This window comes from Artibeus jamaicensis, unplaced genomic scaffold, assembly GCF_021234435.1.
Source record: "Artibeus jamaicensis isolate MK-2021 breed Jamaican fruit bat unplaced genomic scaffold, CSHL_Jam_final contig_3174, whole genome shotgun sequence".
Taxonomy (NCBI): domain Eukaryota; kingdom Metazoa; phylum Chordata; class Mammalia; order Chiroptera; family Phyllostomidae; genus Artibeus; species Artibeus jamaicensis.
The window spans coordinates 3,641,583-3,666,877 of record NW_026521738.1 but is presented as its reverse complement, the minus strand read 5'-3'; the positions used below and the strand labels follow the sequence as shown (position 1 = coordinate 3,666,877).

The following is a 25,295-nucleotide window of genomic DNA, read 5'->3' as shown; positions in this document are numbered from 1 at the left end:
CATAATCAATAAAATATATTAAAATAAAATAAAATGGCAACAAATTTAAAAAATAAAAATAAAGATAAGAAACACATATTTACAAAATTAGGAATGAGGGGAAAAAGCAGACCAGATACTGAAGTATTTTTTGTTATTTTAATATGTACTAATAGGCAATATCTGGGAACATCAAACTGACTAAAAAGTGGAAAGTGACCAAGAGTCCCCTTCCAGTGGGTGCTGGGCCCAACTTTACATAGGAATACAGGGTCAAAGCATCGCGTGCAACTACAGAAGATATGCATTCCTGAAAATCTTTTATCATTCAAAACTCATATAATACTGTTTTCCAGGAAAGTTAATGGGTATCCTATTAACCAGCTAAACTGTAAATACAATTCACCTGCCACCACCTTAAATTACATAACTGTTAATAATATAACATTTTAAATCAACTTACATGTTTATGTATTTTGTACATAAGCAACAGTATTAAAATATTTATATCATGTAGTTCCAACTTATGCCATTCAAATTCATAAAAAGTGGCACAAATATATTTAACACGTTAAGAAATAGTAACTCTAATGTCATAGAAAATGTTCAAGAGCAGATAAAATGACAGTATACCACAAAAAAATATTTTATGAAACTATTAAAACCCTGATATCAAGACCTAGAAAGATAACCTAAAAGTAATCTTTATTAATAGAGATGCAAAAATCCTAAATAAGTAATAGCAAAATCTAACTCAATGATATGCTTTAGAAGTTCTAGTCGCCAGCTTCCCCTTAACCAGGATTAACCAGCACTCTCCGCTCTCCTGACTGACAAGCTGCCTTGGCCCAGAGCCAGCGGCAAGCCTGCAGCTGATCTGGAACGTCCACTGCAGCTCACACTGGGTAAACTGTGTGTTGGCCAGAGTCAGCTGTGCTTGTTCCTAAACCCATTTATGCCAGCTGTACTAATAAGGTCATTATTAGATCAATGCAAATATTACAAAAATACATAAAATTTTAATTTAAAAAGAAAGAGCATTTTATCTATGAAAACTAATTTAATGCTGCTGGGTTTGTTGTTTTTTTTTTTAATTATGGAAGTTAAAGATGTGTGAGATAACAAAAAAGGTGGGAGGAGGGGACCTAAAACTTGAAAAGGACTCCACACTAATTTTTGGCAGGTATTCTGAAGATCTCATTAAACTTTAATAGAACTAAAGAAAAAAACATAGGTAATACACTGTGGATGTGGTTTGCACCCAAAGAATGATGGGACACTCAAATGGCAAGTCCAAACTCAAAGATACCTTAGCGCATGTCAAGTGATTGAAAACTGAAGATACATGGATATGGCTAGAAATAAATTATTTATGGTACATAACATATGACGTTTAATGAGTCTGCGTTTAACCAGCTGTTCCCATTGGCCAACCATCTTCCTTCCTTAAGTGACTGAACAAGAGGACTTCAGTTGCGGTGACCCTCCGATCCTGACCAGCAGACCTGTTTGGGTTTACTCCAGGAACACAGGGCAGTTATACATTCTACTAACAGAACCATGGAAAACACAGCCATCGACCTGATGAATGCCAAATACCACTGGATAAAATTTAACTCCCATACCAGCTTTTAAACTACTAATAAACTAATAATAAAGGACACAGCCTTGACAAAATCAAGAATATCTATCAGGAAGTACCAATCGTTACATAATTAATGAAAAACTAATAGAGGCCTTCTCATTAGAATCAGTAACTAAATAAGTTTGCTCACTAGCATCTCAATTGCTTAATGTTATTTTAGAAAAAGGTGTAAGGTATAACTATTAGAAAAAAGTGACATTTATTATTGTTTGAAGAAAACAATCTTATGTAACTGGAAAACCCAACAAAATAAGTTAATAACTCTCAGAACTAATAAAGGAGCTTAATAAAGAGTATGTTTCAAAGTAAATATGTAAAAATATTATTTTCCTATATCCTAGCAATAACCGGTTAGACAAAGTCATAAGAAGAAAAGATATTCTGATTAGACAGCAACAATGGCTGTAAAATACCTATGAATAAACTTAACAAAAAATGGGCCGGACCTATACAAACTAAATTAAAAATCAACCCCCTGAGGTACATAAAATAAGACAATAATAAAAATTAGAAAATTAAGTGTTCAACAATAAGGGCAATAGTTAAAACCTTATTGAGGTCCCTATGATGAAATGATATGCCACCCAATTTTAAAATATATAAAGATATGGAAATACATTCACAATATATTTTAAGTAAAAGAAAATGCAGATTATAAAAAAGTACAAAATGATTCCATTTTGTAAAAAAAAGTACATGTGCATAAACTATCTAAAAATGTGGGCATATCACAATCTTAACAGGCTTATCTCCAACTGGCAGGAATACAACTGTTTTTAACTTTCTGCCTGACACTTTTCTGTGTTTCCTATATTCTCTACAACAGATAAATTAGAAAAAAATCTTAAATATAGATTGTCTTCTCCTAAAAGCCCATAAAACACTGAATACAGCAATGCCTCCCCTTAGCGCCATGAACAGACTTGAGCTTTTGGCCCTTCCTCTCTCTGTGCCTCCCCTACAGGTCAGGGGCTGCTCCCCTCCGCCCTAAGCTTGGGATTTCATGAGTGTGTGTGGAAGGCCACGCACCAAAGTCCTCTTCCTGGAGGGACTCATGACCCATACAGATGACATGTAGGAAATCAGCTCAGGTGGACAGAAGCAGCCCTCCTCGGAACTGAAGGGGCTGACCATGGGCATCGGCACACCTCTCAGAATCTGCTGGGGACCACCAGGGTTTCTCAGTCACGCATGCCCTTCATTCCCCTGGGAAGGGCAGAGCAAGTCAACCTGCCACTGCCCCCAGAGGTTTCTCGTGTCCCACGTCCCAGCAGTCAGAGTCTAATTTAGAGACTTCCCTGTTTCCACTGGCCCATGCAACCCCAACCATCCCCTCCCCGCCCAGTCCTCATGCAAGTAAACAGGATTAAGGAAAATCCCAGCATGCACCAACAGATAACTCAGGGATGTTTCTGTGAATCTGCCTTTAGCTTTTTCCCCACTGGCTTTATCACAGCCCAAGACAAGTAACTATTTTCTGCTGGGACTCAGCAAATAACTTCCTTTCTTTCCCTCCACTTCCCCCTCCTCATCCCTTCCTCATCCCAGCCCCCCCAAGAAAATCAAGGAACCCACAAATAGGTAAACAATACATACATGAGGACTGGATGGAGAAGATGTCATGTTAATGGGGGCCAAACCCGACAGACCATCTGCAAGCTACAAATTAAACACGCTGGTTAGCAACAGGTTTAGAGAAACCACTTCCCGAAAGGCTGGACAGCCCCAAGGAAGTGTTGCTCTCCGACCAGACGCCTTCTGCTCTCCCTCCAGGGAGGCAGTGCAAGTTGTGGGAGGAACGTGTGCTTTGGAGTTGAACAAGACTGGCGCCAAATCCTGGCCCCGTTGCTTTACCAGCTGCATGACCTTGGCCAACCCCCTGACCTCTGAGTCGGCATTCTCATCTGTCGCACCTCACATGGCGATGGCAAGTGAGGACGAGATAAAGACCATGCACACCTAGCACAGGTGAGGTACATGGAAGGGGCACAGCTGGTGCCTGTATCTCGCCTGCTTTCTCACTGCTTGGCACCATTGACCCAGTGCCACTCTCTCATGGCCCCACTCCTTTTAAACTTCCCCATCATCCCTGTGGTTCCTTCTAAGAGCTGAGCTACACCAGCCCCTGCTTGGGCCCTGTTCCTAACCTAGTGCAGGTTTCTGAGTCTTCTTTCCTCAAGGTCAAGAACCAGGGCACCATGTGCCTTTCCCAAAATCCTGTATAAGGTAGATCTAAGAGTTTTATGGTCCAGCATGCCCCCTTATACTACAGAAAGTTTTCTGCCTTCTTTTCTGACATCAGATCCTTGCCTGCCATCTCCTGGGACTGTGAATCAATGTTTCATAGGGTAGGTTTCTAGGCCACAGGGTCCAGAGGGCCTCAGGTGACTTTTTCAGAGGCCATGACCTTAGTCCCAGAGATGGGGCTCTCTGTGGATGGATACTAGTCTAGATGGACAAGACCAAGAGATGCCTTCCAGGTGGGGAGAGACGGGGCTGGCAAGTACAAAGAGATAGAGGGAGAAAGAAGCACAGCACATTGAAGAGAGAGGGAATCATTCAGGGCCCAGCACACAGGACTAGAAAGGTGGGAGACCAGCTGAACCCAGGGCTCCCATGGTTAGACCCTCCCTTCCTTTGAACCTGAGCAGGGACCTCTGGAATGCCCACAGTAGCCCAAGCCCCAAGCCACCCTCCCTTCCTGGGCATCCTGCCCAGGGACACACGCTCACCTGAGGACTGGCAAGGGTTCAGGAATACCCGGATGATGATGCCTCCAAGGACTGGGAACTACAGACCCGCTCCTGCTCTGTGGAGGGGGTCACTGAGGGAACCCTCACCTCCCCAAAACTAGCCCGCAGGACTGGTCAGAGCCAGAGCTGGGCAGGAAGACGGAAAGGCCAGTGGGCACCCAGCCAGGCCGCTGGATGTTGGTGGGTGTGGTGTGACCCCCAGAACAGACCAGATGAACTCCGTGTGAAACCCCCAGCTGCCCAGAGACCGGCTGGGCCAAACAGCAGCTCCACCCCTCCTATTCTCATCCTGAACCTCACAGAAGCCTTTCTGTTATTTTTAATACAGTTCGTTTTTAGAAAGGTGAGAGGGAAACCGGCAGTTCACCCGAGCAAGAGGGAGAAAAAATAAAGCTAAACATAGTGCTCCAAAGATCTGGTCCAGCTTCCGAAATTACACGTTCCCCTTTGGGACTCAGGCATAATTTGCTGCTCCGGTTCTGGGAGCACGTTTCCACCTTCACGGCGTCCCAAAGACTATAACCGGAGCAGCCAGCTCAAAATTAGCCCGAGCTGGGGCGGCAGGGAGCAGCCAGGCCCAGCACCCCGCCCACCGCACCCCACAGCCGTGAGGCACGGGTCTGCGGGCCTTGGGACGCCTCCTCCACATGAGCCTGGGTTTCCTCCATAACCCCGAGCCCACCACACACTCGCGCAGCCCCACTGTGAAACCTCTGCCAGCCACTCTACCCACCCGGAGAGCCTTCCTCTCCCCTCTGCTGTTCCAGCCCCGCCCCCTCAGAGCAGCTTTCCTGATTGCTTTAGCCACAGTGACCTCCAAGGACTAAGAGTCCAAGATCTTGGTGTCCTTACTAATAAAGCACTTCACCACTTTGACGTCACTCTGAGCATCTCATTTTAAATCGGCTACACATCGCTCATCTGTCTCCCCACCAGACTGAAAATGTCCCCAGTGTTCTTCTGCTCTTTACCCCTCCTCAACATACACATAGTCCCCACCCCCCGAAGTTATCCTTCTCTGCAGACTTAAACAAGGAGACCCCATACCCAGGGGAGTCTCTCAGAATGATGGCAAGTGTCACCCTTCACCAGGTGACTCCAGGGGCATCTGAGTGCATAGAAAGGGGGGGTGACAAGCAAGTGGACAGGGGGTGTCACCTCTACTTTGAGCTTCAAGACTCTCTCTCTAAGAAGTGGGGGAGCAGCATTCTGTGTTCCTACACACCGTGGCTCTCCCTTCTTCATAACCAGAACACGGAGAACTAGCTCAATGAAAAAGCAGCTTAGTACACAAAGCCCTCGATTTTGCTTTAAAGACAGAAACAGAGTCCAACTCAGACTCCGAGACAGAATCAGAGACAGAAAGAGAAGCCCAGGGAAAGGCGAGGATAGAGCATGACCTGCCGGCTGCCGTTCATTCAGATCGCGTTCCTGGCTGGAGGCAATGCATGCCTATTTGTTCATTTTTCTATATTCTCCAAATTTTACATAACAAATGTATAGTTATAATCAGAAAAAAATGAATAACATATCCATTTCTAAGGCAGAGCACTAGATACAATGAAAGACCTCCTTGCCCCCTCTCTGAGGATATGCCCAGGCCCACCCTCAAAAAGTGAGAGATCAAGGTCACGATTCCTGCAACACCACCACCTTGGCTAGACACACTCTCTGGAGCTGGCACACACACTGGCTCCCAGCCTCTCCCCACCCCTCACACGCACTCACATGCATGCACCATACGTATACACACAGACAAAGGCCACCAGCAGGCTACAACTCTAAAATCTACACGAAGACAGCCATACAGACAACTAATAAACTGTGGAGTTAACCTGCATGAGTCAGCTCATCCAGCCCTCATTGCCACGGAGAGGAGTCTCCAAGGTCAGGCACCCACCCTGAGGGACTGTCCTCACCCCGAGGCAGGTGCTCATCAAATGAACCCCAGAAGACAGAGTAGAGACATCTGCCTTACACATACATTTGTGGTCTTCTCTAGAACTGGCTGCTCTTGACAGAAACCAAAACATTTCTAGATCCTTGAGAAACATTCAACCATGTCAGTACAATGACCTAAGCATCAGGAAAATCTGAGGTGATATTTTCTAACATGGGGCAGGCTCATCCCAAGAACTGGGTGGATGATGGTGAGAAGGTTCATCAGCAGAGAGGGTGCAACTGAGTAACTAGACTGAAGGAACGAGACAAAAGCCAGGTCTGGTAAAAGCATGTTTGAAGTTGGGAGGGAGCCCTCAGCTTGGGTCCACAGCAGGACCTGGTGAGCAGGGAAGCTGGGGCCACTTCATGGGAAGAATGAAACAGGCTGCCGAGAAACATGGGCTCAACAAACAGGAGCCAGGAGAAATCCAAATCCTTCCAGACTTCTTGTCTCTCCCCTCCCCAGAGGCCAGGGCTACCATTCTATCTGCACTGGAGGAGCAGGGAAGGGACGAGAACACAGCCAGAATTATCAGGCAAAGCATTTGCAAGGGGAACCACTGCCTCCTGGACCAGCCTCAGAATGCCTAGTTCTCCCAAGTGCCAGGGGGTGTGTGGGAAGGTGGAGTAAGTAAAAGATTTCCTGGACCAGCCAAACCTAACCAATGCATCTCAGAGGAAAATACAATACAAAATCAGTTTTCCCCAAATCCTCCAACAGCCCCCATAAGGGCAGGACTTCCTAGACACCAGGACTGGTTTCCATGCTGGCCTCCGGCTCCTTGAGAATAGGGCTCTGTCTCCTCCATCAGACAGGGCGATCAGTGAGGACAGACTCCAAGCCTCCTCCATCAGAGCAGGTTGATCTCACATCCTCCTTCTTCCTGCCCACCTCTGAGACCCTGTGAGCCTGTCCCCATGTGAGCACACATCCAGGAACCTAGATCCCAGCTCCCTAACCTCTGCCTGGCCAGTAGCTCTAGCCAGAGGGGATGTGTGCTCCCACAAAAGAGGATAGACCTGCTCTGGCTCAGACCCCTGCCCCAGTTCACTGATGTCAACATCAGGAGGATGACCAAACTGCACCTCCTCACCGTCTGCCTCTGGCTGTGCTTGTAGCCAGCAGGACCCCAAATAGTCCCTCCCCCTTGGAGTCTGCTTCCCTGCACAGACGCAGACAGCCCACTGAGGGGGTGGAAAGCAGGAGCCAGGATCAGGCAGACCGGGGTTTGGGGCTAATTATCTGCCTAATTCATCTACGAACACCTACCCAGGCCAGAAAGCACTAGCATCCAGTGCTTTGTAGAGACATCCGACATTTCCACTTGGGTTTCCCCATTAAGTGAAGCTCCTTCTTAGACCCCCTACAAAGAGTAGGCAGGTCATCTATGCCTTCATCTGTCCATCCACCCGCACATCCACCAATCCAGGCAGACTTCATTGAACACCTCCTGCTAAGTCAGGCCCTCTGCTGGCCATTTGGGACATAAAGAGGATTGTGCCCCATACTGCCCTGAGCCTACTCTAGGGAAGATGATGCCGATTACAGAGACAAGCGGGACCTAGGGCAAGTGCAATGACTAAGATCAAGACAAGCCTTGCAGGAAAAGCAGGGGAGCCAAGGAAGAATCCTGAAAGGAGGTGACCACAACTAAGTTCAGCCTCAAAGAATGACCAGGAGTTGCCAGAAGTGTCCCCAGCAGAAAGAATGATGGGGCAGAGCCCCGGCACAGACATAGGAGAAATGGAGAGCTTGGGACTTCTGACAGTGAAACCATGCAACCTTTTGTCATCTCTGTGCCACACTGGAAGAGCAGCTGTCTTGGGCCACACATTAAATACACTGTGACATGTAATCACAAAAAAATCTCATAATGTTTTAAGTAAATGTACGATGTTGTGTTGGCCCACATTCACGGCCATCCTGGGTCGCATGCAGCCTGCAGACTGCAGGTTGGACCCCCTGTAGAGCAACACCTCTTGTTTTGGCAGCAGGGAGGCCCAGGGCTGAACATGAGACATTCCCCTGGAAGTGAAATGATGAGCAAATGAGAAAGCAGCAGATATAGCAGTCCTAAATGACAGGGAGAAGCCCCCATAAACACACCTCCAGGGACAGCTTTGAGGATCCTGAGCACCAAATTTGCTCACCTGCTCTCAATACTGTTATTTGATTGGGGTTCTATAGAAAACAAAACCCTCTGAAGTGCTGCACCATCCCTGGGTGAATAAACAGGCTGTGGGCCTGAGGACACAAGTGCCGAAGACTGAGAGGCTCTGCGGAAGGCAGTCCCAGCGCTCTGGGAGCCCCAGATGCCAGGAATGTGAGCAGCACTGTACAAAGCCAAGAGGAAGGTGTCAATGCAGAAAAAATGGCTAGTTTGAGGTCTGTGCTTGCTGTGAGGCCATTCTCCATTTCCCCTGGTTGGTCTCAGGCCTACAGCACCCAGAGTGCTTCCTCCTCAGTAAGAGACACCACGGACCTCCTGCCCTGCGGTTTGCCATAGTGTCTGACTTACCAGTGGGCCCTGTTGCTGAGAGCACAGCGAAGGAATGCCTCTGACCTGTGCAGGGTTGGATACCCTCGGAATAAGGCCCCTCTCCCTTCTTTTTCCTGGAGGTGAAGGGATGGAGGAGGTAGAGAGACTATTGGCTTAGATGCAGACCCCTCCTTTTGAGCTGCCTCCAACTGCCAGCAAGCACAAGTCCAGAGGGTCCTGGCTCAGGTTAGACTCTAGGACTGGAGCACCCAGTAAGTACCCAGTCACTCCCACCCAATCTGCCTTCTGCCTCATTTGTTCCTCCCACCCACCCTGATTTCCTGGACAATCTCCAGGGGAGAACCCTCAACGTGGACCTCAAGGTAGAGGGGCCATTTTTCTCACATGCTTTGGGGGAAATGATCAGGTCTTACCCAGAAAACCACAAACAGCGTCCTCCCAACCCGACTAAAAGCTCCATCTAGGCCCCTCCATCTGTACAGTGTCCAGCCAAGGTACAGAGGGAGATCTCTTGTAGAGGCCACGTGATACGGAAGGGAGAGCAGATGGAGTGGGAGAGACCAGGAAGGGAGTGGGGGAGCGATCAGGGCCAGCGCCTGGCGAGAACCAGTGTCCCTCCCCAGGGACCCAGCACCATCCTACCTGGAGGGGGATGAGGGGCTCCTTGTCATCAATGTCAATGAGCACGTCCTCTCCGGGACTGAGTAAGCTCACATCATCTGTAGGAGAGAGCAGTGTCCTGGCCTGAGAGGGGGCTCCCTCAGGGATCTCACCCCTTCTCAGCCACCAGTCTCGGTCAGGTAACTGAGACAAAACCCGCCAGTCTCTCCACACTTCTCAATCTGTGTCTTTCTCTTCCTCCCACCCAATTCTTTCTTCTCCCATCTCTGCCTCCCCTACGTTCCTTTACATTCCCTGTCCACTCAGTTCTCTCTCTTCCTCTCTTTGCATTTCTCTCCTCCCTCCTCTTGCCATTGAATCCCAGCATCTCTCTTCCTCCCTCAACTTTAACCCTCGCCTCTCAGGCCCCACAGGCACATGCACTGCTACCTGTGTGCTCAGCCCACATCCAAGCTATGCCCCAAGGAAGATGAGGTCCTTACCCTTCTGGTCAGCAGAGCAGAAACCTCCTCTCATCCAGGTCCCAGTAAGGGGATGGCTTCAGACTCATCTCCACGGCAAGTTCCACCTGCCCTGAGCCTCCTCTGCCCCGGCCCTCCCCATCAACAGACACTCTGCCTACCTGGGCCACCCTGTGGGGATGGACTCTCCTCTGAGTAGGGGTCGCACAGGAAGCTCTCCAGGGAGCGGATGGTACACTGGCCCACCACAGGCCTGCGGCCAAACTGGCGGTTATCAATGACCTTGACCACAATGGGGGGACAGTAGAGCTGCTCCCTGGGCAGCATCTGGGAAGAGGAGGAAGGAAGCTCTGAACGGTGGTCTAAACCCATCTCTGGGAGGTCTCAGAGAGAAGAGGGAGGGTCTCTTCTTCACAGAACAAGGCCAAGGAGAGAGAATGACTGCACACCCACAGATAACTTCCAGTGGCCATAACTTTGAAGTGGCGGCTGGCTCAGCCCAAGAGCTGGCCAGGGAAGTAGAAACACACACCTTTTCCTCCTGCCTTTTTGAACACTGTACATGGAGGCTATTGCTTTTCCCCCACAGCTTTACCTTCCAAACACATCAGCTCAGCCCAAAGTGAAAGCAAGTCTCCTTTCCCTGAACCCTCACTGGCTAGGAGGGGAAGAGGGAAGAAGTTGGCCCAGGACTCAACATTTCTTGCAGACAGTCCCCCCCAAGTGGATACTCAAGAGTTGGCTTACAGACCCAGATTCTTCTCCCCACCCCACCTCCCCAGCCCCAAAAGCACTTTGAACATAACTTGAAATAATTTATGTGCTCTCCTTCGGTGGCGGGTTTGGCTCAGCCAAGAGAAGGCTCCTGTTGACAGCCACTGGGCCTGGAATTTCTATAGTGCTTTCATCTTGCAAACCATGTTCCTTTCCTCTGGCTTGCCTTACTCTGGTCACTAGGCCTAGGCAACCTAGGGGGCTGGAGAGGACTGGGGGCCTGAGGACAGTGGGGTGAGCCCACTGGTGGAGGCCCCGGTAGGAAGCCCCGAGTTGGGGAAGGTTTGGAGGAATCACAGAAGACCAGAGCCCCGGTGGCCCTTGAGGGGAGCTTCAGGGAGAGGCCTGCCCTGAAAGGGGAAAGAGCCATCCATGACGGGTCCCTGGGACTCTGCGGACTCAGGATCTGGGCAGGAGGACACAAGCTGGCCCCGTCCATGTGGCTCGCAGGCCTCACCTCTTCCAGTGAGGACAGTGGGAGCATTTCCTCCCCATTTTCACAGACAGTGAGGTGGGAGAGTAGCCATGACCCACACAGGTGCCCACAGGGTGTCTGACAAAACCCCCAGACTACTCGGGGTTTCGAGAAGATTCTAGCTAGCAGGACACTGGGAGGCGAGAGCAGGGGCGTTGGGCTCACCACTTCCATGAACAGGGTGCAGATGTCAAAGTTGGGGTTCTTTCGGAGGTTCTTGATGACACAAGACTGTACCATCTCACCCCCGCACTCCACCACGAGGCTGGGGGAGGAGACACTGGCCAGCTGGTAACTCTTCATGTTCCGCAGGCCCCATGCCAGGATCTGGGGACACAGAGTGCGGGGAGTGGCTGTAAAGACCCCAAGCCCCAGGGAAGGATGGGCAAGGAAGGGGAAGGTCCAGGCTGCCCTCCAACCCCCCACACTGGAGCCAGGCTCACCTCGATGGCAGTGCGCTGGAGAACTGGCTTGATGTTCTGGGGGACCATGTAAATATTGGCTTCCCTCTGGGGTGGCGGGTAGGGCAGGTCTGTGTCGTCCGACTGCAGGGATGTCCGGCAGGGCAGAGACAAAGGTGGGAGCAAGGCCACGGCAGAGAGACGAGGAAGGAGGGCCGATAAGACACGGAGGGCATGCACGAGAGACAGAAGCAGAGAAGCAGGGACATCCAAGTGAGCAAGCAGGCAGGTAGAGACGAGAGAGCCAAGTCAGTGCTTCGGGCACCTTCTCCTCCAGGATCACAATTCAAGCACCAAGACCCAGGGCTCAGATCACTCTGTCTTAAATGAACCCCAGGTCACCCCTCTCCCATTACACAGGCTCTGATGCACCAATGAGCTGCTCAGAGTCACCCCACCCCCTGACACATGCACACACGTGTGCACATATGTGCACTGCTCTCTCCATCCCAGCCCACCCACTCAGACCCTCTCCATCCCACAGAGGACTACGTGCCCCCCACTGGCCTGGTTTTCCAGCCTCCTGGCTCAGACCCTCCCAAATTACCATCCACCCTGGAGTTGCCCCCCTGCACCCCACACTCAGACACCTGTCAGGTCCCGACACCCACCTCTCACACCTGCCTACTGTGAGGACAGGGCACGTGCACTGTGGGCCAAAGAGCACCTAGCAGTATGGAAAGACCTGCGAACACCCGTGCTCTACAGGCACCAAAGGCGCTGCTGGGGAGGCTCCTCCACCACCGCAGATCAGAGCTGAGCACAGCACATGTCAACATTGACCTTCTGAGGGTTTTCCAAAAAGATGTGGGCAAGAATCCCCGAAGGTCATGAAGAATTACATGGGGAAGCAAGCGGGGCAAGGGAGGCAGGTAGTACCATGGGCTGGGCAACTACCACATCCCATGGTGGCTGGAGCACAGGTCTGAGTCCTGGCTCCACCACTTACTGAGCTGGGTAGTTATTTCACATCTCTGTGGCTCATTTTTTATCTGTGAAATTGTTATTAAAAGATACTAACCTCTAAAACTTAGTGTGAGGCTTGAAGAAATTAATACAACATTTCCAATAACGTCTGGTTCATGTAAACTCCCAGTAGTAGGACTAGTAGCCCACGGGGCACCACTGTGACAACTAGAGAGAGGTGTCCCTTTCTTAAAGACCTTTATTTCCACATCAGATCCTCGTAACTTCGCTAGTTTATTAGAACAAGACACTTTACTGCCACCTACTGGAAAAGCATTATAATAAATACAAATACATGACGTCTGCACTGGAAATCACACCCCCTTGGACACTAGGGCAGTGCACAACCCGCACGTCCATACACGGAGTCCCTGGCCCTCAGGATATGCAACTGTAATTAAAAGGGCTCTGCTGGACACTTTACAGAGCTGGCCTCATGTAATCCCACTTAATAAACAATGGAATCATTGGGTTCATTCTCCAAGCGACTTGCCCCGGGTTCTTCTTCAGAGGATCACGTGTCCATCTGCACAGGCTCTGCCCTGGACCGCGGGAGCGGCTGGAGCACAGTGATGATGCCGGCTCCTCGCCTCATCACTTCCCAAACAGCCCCAGCTGTCACTCCTGCCCAGCGACGCACGGAGGGCGCTACGCTTCCCTGACCGGCAACGGGGAGCTCAGCTCTAGAAACAGGCCAGGCCTCGGCTCTGGTCGCTGCCGGGTCACTTGCTGGCCGCTCGGCCTCGGGCACACGACTCGGCCTTTGTGACTCACAGCCTCATGCACAGACCGGGGTTACAATACCCTTCGAAGTCGCTCTGAGAATCCAATGAGAGAACAAATGTGAAGAGTGTCTGGCACATAGGAAGTGCTTAATAAACAGCAGTGACCATCTGATTACTGAATTGCTACTAGTGTCACTTCTTCCCCATTGGCCTTGTTGTTGACCTCCCAGGACGGCTTGAAGAGCGTTGGCCCCCGAGAGCGTCTCTCAGAATGCCGGCCTCGGGACTCCCCCCACCTCGCCAGGGCATGCAGTGCAGAAACTCACCACTTTCCTCCAGACCCACAGTGAAGATGACAGGACATAGGAGGAAGCACCTACATGTTTAGACTGGCTGAGAGGCAGGGCCTTCGGGCGGAGGGAGGGGTGGCTCTCGGGGCTGCCACGAGGCACAACTCTAGGGACTGCTGCACACATCACAGTCCGCTTGAACGGTGCCCCTGGAGGCCAGGGCCAGGGCCTGCACAGCCACCACGAGGGTTGGCTGCTATGCAGACACCTGGCTGAGAGCCCACCCTTGGCACTCCGAGGCCACCAGCTCCCGTGGCTGCACATCAAGCGTTGCCTCTTTAAAGAGTGAGGCCTGAAGGTCGGCTCGTGGCTGTTCACGGCCTGCTCGTGGCTGTTCACGGCCTGCTCAAGGCTAATGCCCAGTCCAACGTGGGCCCAGGGCCAGAAGCACAAGATGCAAAGGGGCAAAAGGAAGGTGTCAGGGAGGGAACCTCGCCCAAGCTCCCCTGGGTGGGGCAACAGAGAGATAAGCCTTTCTCACATGGCTGCAACCTCCCCAAATCACCCAGGAACGATCATTCATATATTTCCTCCCAGGCCCTCCTGCAGGTCCCCCAAACTCTGGGCACAGTCCCTTCGATCCCTTTTAATCCCTCAATTTCCATGTTCCATCTTTCCTGCCAGGCTCTGTTGACCTCCAAGTTGATGACATTTCTCTGTATGCTGAGGACCAGGCTCCCCATTTTCAGGAACCTTTTACAGAGGGGACAGGGAACAAGAACCTGGAAAAGGAGAGCTCCAGTACCGTTTGGAGGAGGCCCTGGAGGAAGAAGGCAGGTGCACACAGCTGGAGAGCGCCGCGCCCAGCACAGGCAGCAGAAAGAGAGGAGCAGAGACAGGGGTTAGAGATGTGTCCATGGAGCAGCTTCCTCCGCATGAGGCCACCATCCTCATCCCAAGACCACCTCCATCCACCTCGCTGTCCCCAGGGGTCCCAGAGCATCCTTGCTCCGTGCCTCTGTTGGCTCCCAGCCCTCCCGCCCCTGGGCCTGCCTCCCTGTCATCAATTGCCACTCCCCAGGACCCCTGTCTCTGCAGGGCCCCCTTCCACCAGGACTACATGCTGCCTCGATGGCCCTTCGTACCCGCTTCCTGCTGTGCAGACCCGTGAAGTTATCACTGCACGTCTGCGCCTAAACACCCTCTGGCCCCATAACACAGTCTCGTCCGGTCCTCCCCAATTTTCCACAACACTGCTGGAGTTTTTCCTTCCCCATTTAAAGATGGTCTCTCAGATCTACCTCTGCTCTGTGTCCTCTCCAGCAGCCTCCCTCCCTCACCTCTCTCCTTCTGAAAAGGGCTGCACCATCCACTGCCTCTCACTGCCATGCAGCCCTCGGCCGGGTGCACTCAGCTCAGCTCCCTGGAAGCTTCTGCCTCCAAAGTTGGCAATGAGCTGCTTGTAACTCAACCCAGAAGCCCCTCACTCACTGGCATTTATCGCTCTCTCTTCCTCAGCAGCATCTGGCCACTGACTCCGATCTCCTTCCTAAAACTGCCTCTCTGATTCCACACTGGCCCTGCCCCCCCCCCCTGCTTACTGAGTCCCTTCCTCTGGCCAGCCCTCTCCTAGGCTTTCTGCTCACAAACATCTCTCCTACACACCACACCCACGGTCCCAACCTCTTACTGCTCAGTCCATCCCTGCGTCCCGCTGGCCTCCCACACTGCACTTGTCCCAGATTGGATTCTCTAACCTCCCCCTCAAAACCTGCTCTTCTCAAGTGTCGTCTCAGAAACCCACACACCTCGACACCCACCTTGACAACCAGGCCAAAGAGCCCCATGCCGTCCTCGGCTCTCCTCCCACCTGTCACCATGTCTGACTGATCGCCCAGCCTTGGCAATTCTGCCTCCTAAATCGCTTGCACATGCACCCACCTGTCTTCTCTCCTCAGCTGGGGCCGCCGCCTGCTCCTGCCTGGGTTCACCAGCATCCCGCTAAGCGTTGTCCCTGTACCCCATTTTCACAGCCATCCCCACAACAAAGGCCTGCTGTGAGCTGCAGCCAAGGAGCACTATACAAGGATGTCAGGCTCCCCACCCACTCAGGGCAGGGAACTGCTTGGCGTGGCCTCCAAGACCCCTCATCTTCTAGTTCTTTCCCACTTCTGTCTCACCTCGCAACAGATAAATTTCCCCTCCAGGACCCCAGAGAATGACAAGCCACCCCCCTGTACATGCTCAAGGCCTGCCCTGGCAGGTCGCAGGAGACACTGCACTATCTTTACTTGAGAGGCTTGAAGCTTGTGGATCCTCTGTCTGGATGCTCCTCTGCCCAATTCATCTGCTACCTCCTGCTCAGCTTCAGGTCTCCATGTAAATCTTCCCTGGGGCCCTGAGCTTAAGTTAAGCATCCCCATATCCCCCAGAGCAACCTGGCCCTCTCCAATTGAAAGACACGCCACCCTGCGCCATCTCCAGGTGTTCATTTGTCTGTGTCTCCCACTAAACCAGCAATTCTGCACGCATGGACCGCAGCCGAATCCCCTGTGCAATAAGTGAAGGGTTGTGAGTGGAGAGTTGCGGGAGGGGCGGAGGGGTAACCGGCTGAGTGGGTGTGTGAATAAAGAGCTGGCTCCAACATATGCTGCCCTCCTTCCCAACACACTCGTCTGCTGCAGCCTGATCCTTAGGTCCTCACCAAGCCCCCCCTCCCCTGGGTCTGCTCACAGCTCCCGCTGTTTGAATAGCCCCCTACCCTCTTCGGGAACCTAACACATCTTTCAGGGACTAGTTTGAGCATTCCATTCTCCAGAAAGTCTCCCCAACCACTCCAGAAAATTCTTATAAGCCTACTCTCTAACTTCTCTGAATTCTGTCGAAGTAACCCTTGCCCGGTGACCCAAGGTGCTAACAGCCCTCTGACATCTCACCTGTGGGTCCTGTGGCCCTGGCCTGACAGTCAGCTCTTGTGCCCAAGCTTCCCAACTTCTTCCTAGTCCAGCAGGCCTGAGGCACCAGGCTTCTCTACAGGGCAGTGGCTGTCGACAGGGGCAGGCTGCAGGGGGCCTGATCGCCACAGGGCAAGCACACTGGCACTGCCAGGCGGGAGTGGATGTAGACTGAAAGTGCCACCAGGGCATCCTGATTCAATGGCCTGTGTGTGACAAGGGACTCTGAGGAACAGAGACTTCAGGGGCACCTTAGAATATTCACCTAATTAGATAAAGCAACATCTGACCAACCCCTTACTTGATCGCTCCAGCCCTGAATGCAGGGCAGACCTGGGGCTGCTCGTCTCGAGGGCTCTACGGGGCATTTACCACGCCGCTCAGACCAAGACAACTAGGACCCAAGGACAACAGAGGCTCTCCCCACACCACAGCAGCATCCACTGTAATGCCCCTCCGCCTATCGATCCTGGGGACAGTGCCGTGCAGGGAGCCGGTGCCCAGGCCACGAGGGAACTTCCTCCCGCAGTCCAGGAGCCGCCACAGCAGGCAGAGACCCATCCCCAGGGCGAGGGATGGGGTGAGTGTTGGCAAGCCCGTGCAGCCACCTAGGCCGGTCCTGACACCGGTAGCCCGCAGACCCCCACCTCACCCAGCAGGGCACAGTCGGGGCACCCTCTGGACACTCAGACCCTCGCTCCTCAGGGAGCTCTAGGCAGGGGCAGCCAGGCGGGCTGGGAGGGCTCCATTGTCTGCCTGCCCCACCCAGCTCGTTAGGAACAACATGTTGCTCTAATTACACTTCGGAGGAAAAACAGTGTTTTAAATTAAGGCCTAGGGGGAGGGATGGGGGATGGGGGACCACTGGGTTTACTTTCCTGATTGCAAAACACCAAAGTTTTCCTTCTAGTGGATTTGGGGGTGCAGGAGAGTGCCTCTTGTATATCTCAGACTAAAAGCCACACTCTGTCACCTGGATTTGAAAAGGTGAAGGAGGACCTGCTGGTTGGCCCCCTGAGCCCCAGTGAAAGCAGACACAGCACGCGGTCCCTTGTGCCAGGTCACGCCCTCCGCAGGGCAGGACTGAGAAGCTGAACCAAGGACACTACTGCAACCACACCCCTTCAGTGGTCAGGACCACGGCCCCTGAGCCTGCCTGAGGCCCCCAGGTGGGTCTTCCTCTGCACGTGCCACATCCTAGGGACCCCCTGGTTTTCAAGGAATGAGCCACCATCCCCTTTCTGCCACGTCTGTGTGCACGTGTGTGTGTTCTTGTGAGTGTACACTCTCGCACACACTCGAGCGTGCATATGCACACTCTCCAGTTCTCAGGAAATCTAAAATTGCAGTTTCTTTGAACTCATTCCCCTTGGCAGCACGGACGGCCTTTGTTCTCCAGACAAAAAGGAAAAGAAACGAGACAGAGGGCTCAGAAGAGGCGGGAGAAGGAGGGAGAGAGGGAGCCAGGGCCAAGGAGCAAACGGAGAAAGAGGGAAACTCAGAGAGAGAGTGGGAAGAGGGGAAGGCAAGCAGGGCTCGGGAGAGGGGGGAGACAGCAGGCAACACAGAAAGGCGGGCTGGGGAGCCAGGAGGGAAGCGCCCCTCCATCCATGCCACCAAAGCCTCAATGACAGGATGCGACAGTTCCCCTTCCCTGCCAAGGCCCCAGGAAAGGGACCCTCCAGACAGGCATAAAGCCTGAGGGAGAGAAAAATCTTACCCAACAAACTTGCCCCAAGTGATGACCTGTCCCCAGCCCAAGGCCCCTGGATCCCTGCCCCCACTCCTCTGCCAATCCTTGCGTCAGAAGCCAGCTCGGCGTTACCTCTTCCAGAAAGCCATCCCCACTGCCCTCCATCAGCCCTGGGAACCCTCGGTGGAAGACAGACAGCACCTCACCTCACCCACAGGCACTTTGCCCCCCCCCACACACCACCTGAGGCTGCACTGGCCCCGAGGCACTCCCCACAGGAGAGAACATTCTTAAACCACCCTTCAGAGTCACCTAAGCGTCCTAGCTAATCTCCTCCTTCCCTTTGCTTCCCAACCTGTACCCTCAAGACACAGCCAGACAACTTCCTAATCACCCATCTGCCCACTCTGTTCCAAGAACCTAAGTTCCTGGCGCAGCTCCTCACGGCCCTCCAGGATGGCCGGAGTGACCCTGTTGGGATCATGCTGGTAGCCTAGACGGGGGCGAAGGGTGCATATAAGGCCAGAGCTTAGCTAATGCAAAGGCAGAAATTCCTACACAGGCATCAAGCTTCCTGCAGGACCAGTGGCAGCAGCAGGACCTCCCTGCCTCCACCCAGGACCAGCAGATTCTGAAAAGCAAATAGGACCCAGGACCTCAGAGTGAGGCTTAGCCTTCAAGTGCAGGAGAAATGGATGAGCTAGGGGCCCCAGAGCTGGGCTCCTGGGAATGAAGGGGTCACAAGGTCATCTTCTGGGGTGGTTCCCTGGACGAGTTATTATTCCTTTTATCGTTGAAAGCCTCAGACCCTCTGACCCTGATGGCTTAGCCCGGCCCGGGGCCCCAGAGCTCCCCAGAACTTTCTCCCGCCTGACCCTGGTGACCCGCGCCCCACCTCAGCCTGTGGCTGGCCCTGCAGTGGGACGCTTGGTCCTCTCTGGAGTCTGGACCAAAAACTATAAATTTGGATTTGCTTCCTGACAAGGAGACCACAGCCAGATCCTTGCTCTCAGAATCTGAGCCTTCACTGTTATATATTACAAATCCAGTTATTAAGGATTTTAACTTTTTTTTTTTAATAACTCATCCTGGGCTGGGTCTTTTTCGGAGCAGGCTGTGGGTTTTGGCCACAGAATGCTCTCAATCGAGAGAGGGCTCCGTGCTGCTTCCCTGGACAGGGCTCTGCTCCTCTTTCCAAATCGGCAGTCTTTCCAGCTGCAGCCAACAGCGGGAGGCTGCCTGTCAGGCGCAATTATGGCCAGCTCGTTTGGCGGACCCCACCTTGGTCTGGGAGCAAGAGGAAGTGAGGTAAGGGGCGCGGGGCTGCAGAGCCCACATCCTGACCCTGCATTTCAAGTCCAAATTGTACTGAAAATGTCAAATGGTGCTCGCTCCCTGCCTGGGGATTCCCTGAAGGCAGGAAGTAGCTGTCCTTTGCCCAGCCCCCCATCTGAGCAGGGCTCTCGGTCCTGTCTCTCCACCCAGGACTCTGCCCTGCTCATTCAGACGGGCCCGCACACAGATGTGCCCCTCACCGGCCATGGCACAGGACGGAATCTTGCTTCATCTGGATACAAACCCCAAACTTCCAGAACCTAGGAATCCCCAGCCCACCCCAGCCCCTAAACCATTCAGGCCCTAACCTGGTGTTTGGCTCCTTGGGCCAAAGGCAAAATTCCTACCTTCTTCCTACAACAATGTCTGGCTCATGCCACCTCCACCAGAAAGGCTTCCTTGGTGATTCTGGCCTCCTGTGAACATTTTCTTCTGGAAAACACTCCACCTGGTCCTCAGCCAGATGAGACTGTATTGCTGTCCATGAGGCCTAGGTGGATCTAGCCTCAAGGAGGGCAGCAAGCCCTTTGTGGCCAGAATCATTCCCAGGACACCCCCAGGCAGCCCTGGACCCACAGAGTGTGGGGAGTGAAACTCAGACAGGTCTCCGTGTGAGAGATGCCCACCGAGGGACCAGGAACCCTGACGTCTCCAAACCAGAGGACGGCCTTCACCTCCCCTCTGTCTCTGCTCCTCACCCACCCCCAACCACGGCCACAGCCGTGAGGGTCCGCCTCACCTCTTCCAGGATCCGTGATGTATCCTGTACCTGGACCACATCATGGGAGGTTCCACAACCAGGAGGTGGTGAAAAGAGGAGAGGAGGAAAAACAAAGGTTCACCATTAGTAACGAGGAAGACTAGGCGGGGCAGAGATCAGCATACAGACATCTAAGAGGGGCCAGCAGAAACCCCTGCCATCTGGACGAGCACCATGTGCTTCTAGCCACGCCCTCCACAGGGTCCCTGAGAAAGAAGGTGCGATGGACATTGATGCAGAGGGACTGGCAGGAGAGAAGGCCAAAACATAAACGGAGAACCCGGGCATCTCTGGAAGCCACAGGAGAAAAGGCAAATGGCAAACAGGGGGTGGGAAGGGTCCAGACCTGGGCTGGGACGCCAAGAGGCAGAAAGGCCTCAGGTCCTGGAGCTGCTGCTCCCATCAGAGCCTGTGAACTTGGGGAGCCAAGAAGAAACAAGCAGATCCCCAGGATCTGGTCGACTGCAATCAGGAGCTTAAACTTGAGCGGGCGGGGAGAAAGACAGGGTTGGGTGGGGGGAGAGACAAAGGGTAGGGTGGGAAGCAGGGGCAAAGGACGGCCTGCATGGGAGGTGAGAGCTGTCTGTACACGGTGTGGGCTGCCTGTGAAGGGAAGGCTCCCAAACACAGCCCGGATGACCAGTTGGAAAACCTGCAGCTGAGTCAGGCCAGGAATAGCATTTCCTGAGGCAAGTTACCCTGGGTACCACAGTGAAGGGTCTGCATTTTCTACTGTGACACCCAGGAGAAGGAAGGCGAGCAGGGACAAGGGACCAAGTCCCCATCACTAGTGGAGGAAAGAAACCCGGTTACAGTAGGAACGGTGAGCTGGGAGCTATGGTCTAAATCAGAGCTTCTGAAACTCAAGTACGCATCCGAATCCTCGGAGGGCTTGTGAACACGCAAGTTACTGTGCTGCTCCTCAGATTCGGCTTCAGCAGTTTGCAGTGGGACCCAAGAAGGATTTCCAGCAACATCCCAGGTGATGCTGCACGGAGAACACTGGCCTAAATGGATGGCCCGTGGCCCTCGCTGCGCATTAAAATCCCCGGTAGCTTTGAAAACTACCAGTGTCTGGGCCACACCCTGAAAGACTGTTTCATTTGGTCTGGGGTGGGGCCTGAGCACTGGGGACTGTCAAAGCTACCCGAGGGTCCTAACACACAACTTGGCTAAGAGCCACGGGGCTGGAAGATCATGAGGACCCTTCAGTCTGGGTGTATGATCTCACTCTCAGGGAAGACAGGCAGAAAAGGCCTGAGCTGGGCCAGGGCCCCAGCCCCTGTCCACACCACCCCAGGGCCCCAGTGAGCCCTCCTCTGCCTGAGGGCAGGAAGGCAGTGGTGGACGCCTGCTGCCCTTTCTAACAGGGAACAGAGCGAAAAATACAGAGGCCAGCAAGTGGTGTGAAGAAGAAAAACTGAGAGCAAGACTTACCTCAAAACCAGGAATATGGTGGATGGCCGGCTAAAGGGAAGGAAAAGAGTTTGCTGAGGTGCTTGTCCTTTGGGGCCCCCCACACCCTCCTTTCTGCCCTGGCCAGGCCAAGGCATCTGCAACCACAAAAGGACACCCAGGGAGCATGTCAGCGATCAGACAGTCCCGTGGTCTGCAGACACTTTTCCTCGGAGACCCAGGGTCCCCTCAGAGCTGCCTGGCAGTTGGTGGGAGGGTGCAAGGAGAAGCCTGGCTGGCCACATGCTGTGTGCCCCTCCAGAACTTCCCCTGGGGCAGCCCCACTCCTATCTGGCTTACGCCGTACTGGGGCTCAATCACAGTAAGAGCAAGATTGATGATATAGTTCTGACCAAACCTGCTATTTTATACCAGGGTCACACAGCTAGGCCGTGGCTCAGCCAACACTGGGGCAGAGGTCCTGCCCTTGCCTGTCCTTGGAGTTCCACACCACACCCCCATCACAATTAAGCCTCTTCTCCCTAACCAAACCCTCCTCCCAGAAACAACTTCAGAATAGGACCTGGAGGAAATGCACCCAAGGGCCAGGGGACCCAGACATTCCAACACAGTCCAGATTCCAGCATTCAACCCCCAAATTAGATCACGGCTGACTCGGGGTTCAGAAAAAATGGCTGAGGCCAATCTCAGCAGGAGGCCTGACTTCATGCAGTGCTGCCCATCGAGTGCAGGCCCCTGGTGGGAGAAGAGAACCTGTGGGCAGCCCCCTGCCCTCTACTGGGCTGTCCCTGCATATTCCCCCTGGTATTACTCCCTGCCTCCTGGATCTGGACATGGCCCAGCCTCACCTTTTCCCTCTGGATGAGCTCAAAAGAGGCCAGCAGCTCGCCCGCCGGTTGGCTTCCCCTGGTCAGGGGGAACCAGGATAGCCGGGGCATCCGGTCCAGGCTCGGCTGACAGATGCAGCGTCCCATAAACTCATCTGCACCCTGGACAGGGAGTGGAGAAAGGAGTTCAGCATCCCCCAGCCCAGCGTTCCAGTGGCCTTGGGGGGGATTGCCAGACTCACACCCAGCCTCCTGAACTCCAAAGGGCAGCCCCTGGTGCTGAATGGCTCACTCCACCCCCATAAAAGGATTTAAGAACAACAGTCGGGGCCCTAGTCACTGCTGCTAGATTTGAACTCCCATCATCTGTCTGTCAAACCAGCATTGGCCTTGTTTTAATATAATCAAGATCTGAGCCCATTAGACACAGCGTGACAGGATCCTAGCATTTCTCTAATGGCCTCACAGAACAGGCATTTGACATTTCCAAGGACTTTTCATCTGTCCATTTCACCTTTAAATTCTACCACCTTCCAAATAAGGCAACTACAATCGCACGATCACACTCATCAAATTATGAGTCTTGCTAAAATGACGTTTTATCTTGTTATTCCCTTGCTTAGGCACCTTCCAAGGCTCCCTACCACCTAGAGGATAGAGTCCTAACTCTTCCCCTGGGATGGAAGGTGCCCTCACCTCTCCTGCCTCGCCTCCTCCCCTCTGCACACATTCTCTGCTCCAGCCTGCTGGTCTTGGTTGGCCTCCCACCCCTGGCCTTTGCATGGGTCCCTTCCAGCCTTACTACCTTCTACTGTTTTTAGCCATAACTCAGAGCCCTGACCAAGATATTCTGTGACCTTGCTGGCCGGTGGGTTCTGGCCTCATGGTTAGCTTTCTCCAGGGCAGGGCCAGAGGACAGAACGTGGGTCTCAGCCAGCTGGTGCTGCAGCCCCCACACTGCCTGGCGATTTGCTCAAGACTCTCGTCTGGAGAAACCCAGAACAGGCCTGGGAGGTATCACCCCTGCTGGGGACATCGCAAAGAGCCATTGTGGAATAGCCATCAGCTACTGCTTAAATGCCCACATCAGCAAGTGACAGTCCAGCACCAACCACTCAGTTCAGACACTGGCCACAGCACTGGGAGGGCTCCTGAGCCCCCTCTGGGCCCGGTGTCTTCCCGTTGGTGGGTCGCAGAGAGGCTGGGGGAAGGGGAGTCCTTGCAGAGCTCGGGCAGCCAGGATAGCAGGAGCTCAGGGCAATGGGTACTTGCCAGCAGCATGGACTTGTTTGGCTGTGTTGAAAATGAGCACAGCCTCTGCTCTCCCCCAGGACCCTGAAGCCCCACCCATCCAGAAGAGGCCATGGCTTACACAGCTCCTTCGGCTTAGTCCCTTGGTCCACACCCTCCTGGTCCTCCTGCCGCCCTCCTCTTCCTGCCACAAAGGCGCCAGACCCTGTGCTCTTCTCCAGACGCTCCCAAGTAGGCGCCAGTTGCTCATTGCCTCCCAGAAAGCCAGCTGCTCCTTCCACAGGGAGAGCTCACAGGTCGGCCTCCCCAGCCCAAGCCTGTATTGCCCACTGCCAGCTGGCCCCCACCACCTGCAGGACAACCTAAACAGCTTCACCTTCCCCAACCCCCTTCCTCACACCTGCCCAGGGCACCTGACATCCAGTCATGACAACTCTTGCTGGAAACATCTTCCAGACTCTGCCTCCACTCCTTTCATCGCAGTGCAACCCCCAACCCAGGAGGTGACCTCTTTGCCACACGCCCCATCAGCTGACCCAGTCTCTCTCTCTTTTCTCTTCTTCTTAAAACATTACTTTGACCTTGTCTCGGCCCTGCTCCCTGGTCTCATTCTCTTTCTCCTCCCTCCCCACCTGCCTTCCTCTGTCTCCTGGTCCCCCACTCGCCCCCAGGCTGTGCTGGAATGCCCTTCTGCCTCCTCCCAGTGCCCGATCCCACATTTCCTCCAGGGTCTACGTCTTCTGCATCTTCTGCACCGTCTTCCGGCACATTCCAGCCCAAGGTGAGCTCCCCCTCCCAGGAACCTTCTAGAGCTGCATCGTCTAATACTACAGCCACTAGCCACCACTGCTTTTAAATTTAAAGCTTAATTAATTATAACTAAATAAAATTTGAAATTCAGTTCCTCACTTGCATTAGCCATATTCCAACTGCTCAAGAGCCACATGTGGCTAGTGGCTCCCACAGCATTTCCATCAGCAGAGGACATTCTGTGGGTCAGCTCTGTTAAAGGGGCTCTGGCTAAAGGGGCCTCAGAGCCAGCGGGCACTCAGAGAGCCACTGTCTCCGCGGAGGATTCTCTGTCTGTGGGTGAGTCTCAGTTCCCATCTACACTGGGAAACTAAAGTGGGGCCACCCAGCCCAGCAGACAAGTGCTTAATAAATGTCAACACAGCTCTCTGATGAGAAGGGACTGGCCTGTGATCATATAAGCAAGTTAGAGGCAGAGAAAACCCAGGCTCTTGACCCACAGCCAACGGCCCATTCCAGATCTGTCCCCTCTCTCTGCCGAGGGTACTGCACATGTGCTAGCAATCCATTTTTAATCACCCTAAAATAGTTTTAACCACTCTGTAGTCTGTGAGTTCAGCCATCAGTCCCAGCCCTAGGGCACACCCATCTGGTTGGGGATCTGTCCCTCACAGCAGCATCTGTCCCTGGGCCCCTGGAGGAAGCGGACAGTGAGGG

General features: G+C 53.2%; 1 protein-coding gene across 21 annotated transcripts in view; it reads right to left on the bottom strand.

Moving 5' to 3' along the window:
- The window catches only part of DYSF (dysferlin), a 203,049-nt gene that overhangs the window by 50,524 nt on the left and 127,230 nt on the right, over positions 1 to 25,295 (bottom strand). For 8 of the 21 annotated variants that reach the window (XM_053663332.1, XM_053663336.1, XM_053663340.1 and 5 more), the window contains 7 exons: positions 22,599 to 22,739; positions 21,772 to 21,801; positions 20,314 to 20,343; positions 11,594 to 11,695; positions 11,316 to 11,477; positions 10,063 to 10,228; positions 9,462 to 9,538 (listed from right to left, as the gene is read on the bottom strand). In XM_053663332.1, the coding sequence (XP_053519307.1) occupies positions 9,462 to 9,538; positions 10,063 to 10,228; positions 11,316 to 11,477; positions 11,594 to 11,695; positions 20,314 to 20,343; positions 21,772 to 21,801; positions 22,599 to 22,739 (708 nt within the window). Of the gene's footprint in view, positions 1 to 3,220; positions 3,284 to 9,461; positions 9,539 to 10,062; positions 10,229 to 11,315; positions 11,478 to 11,593; positions 11,696 to 14,397; positions 14,440 to 20,313; positions 20,344 to 21,771; positions 21,802 to 22,598; positions 22,740 to 25,295 lie in introns of all 21 variants that reach the window. The other 13 variants (XM_053663328.1, XM_053663334.1, XM_053663338.1 and 10 more) reach the window with 3 other exon arrangements.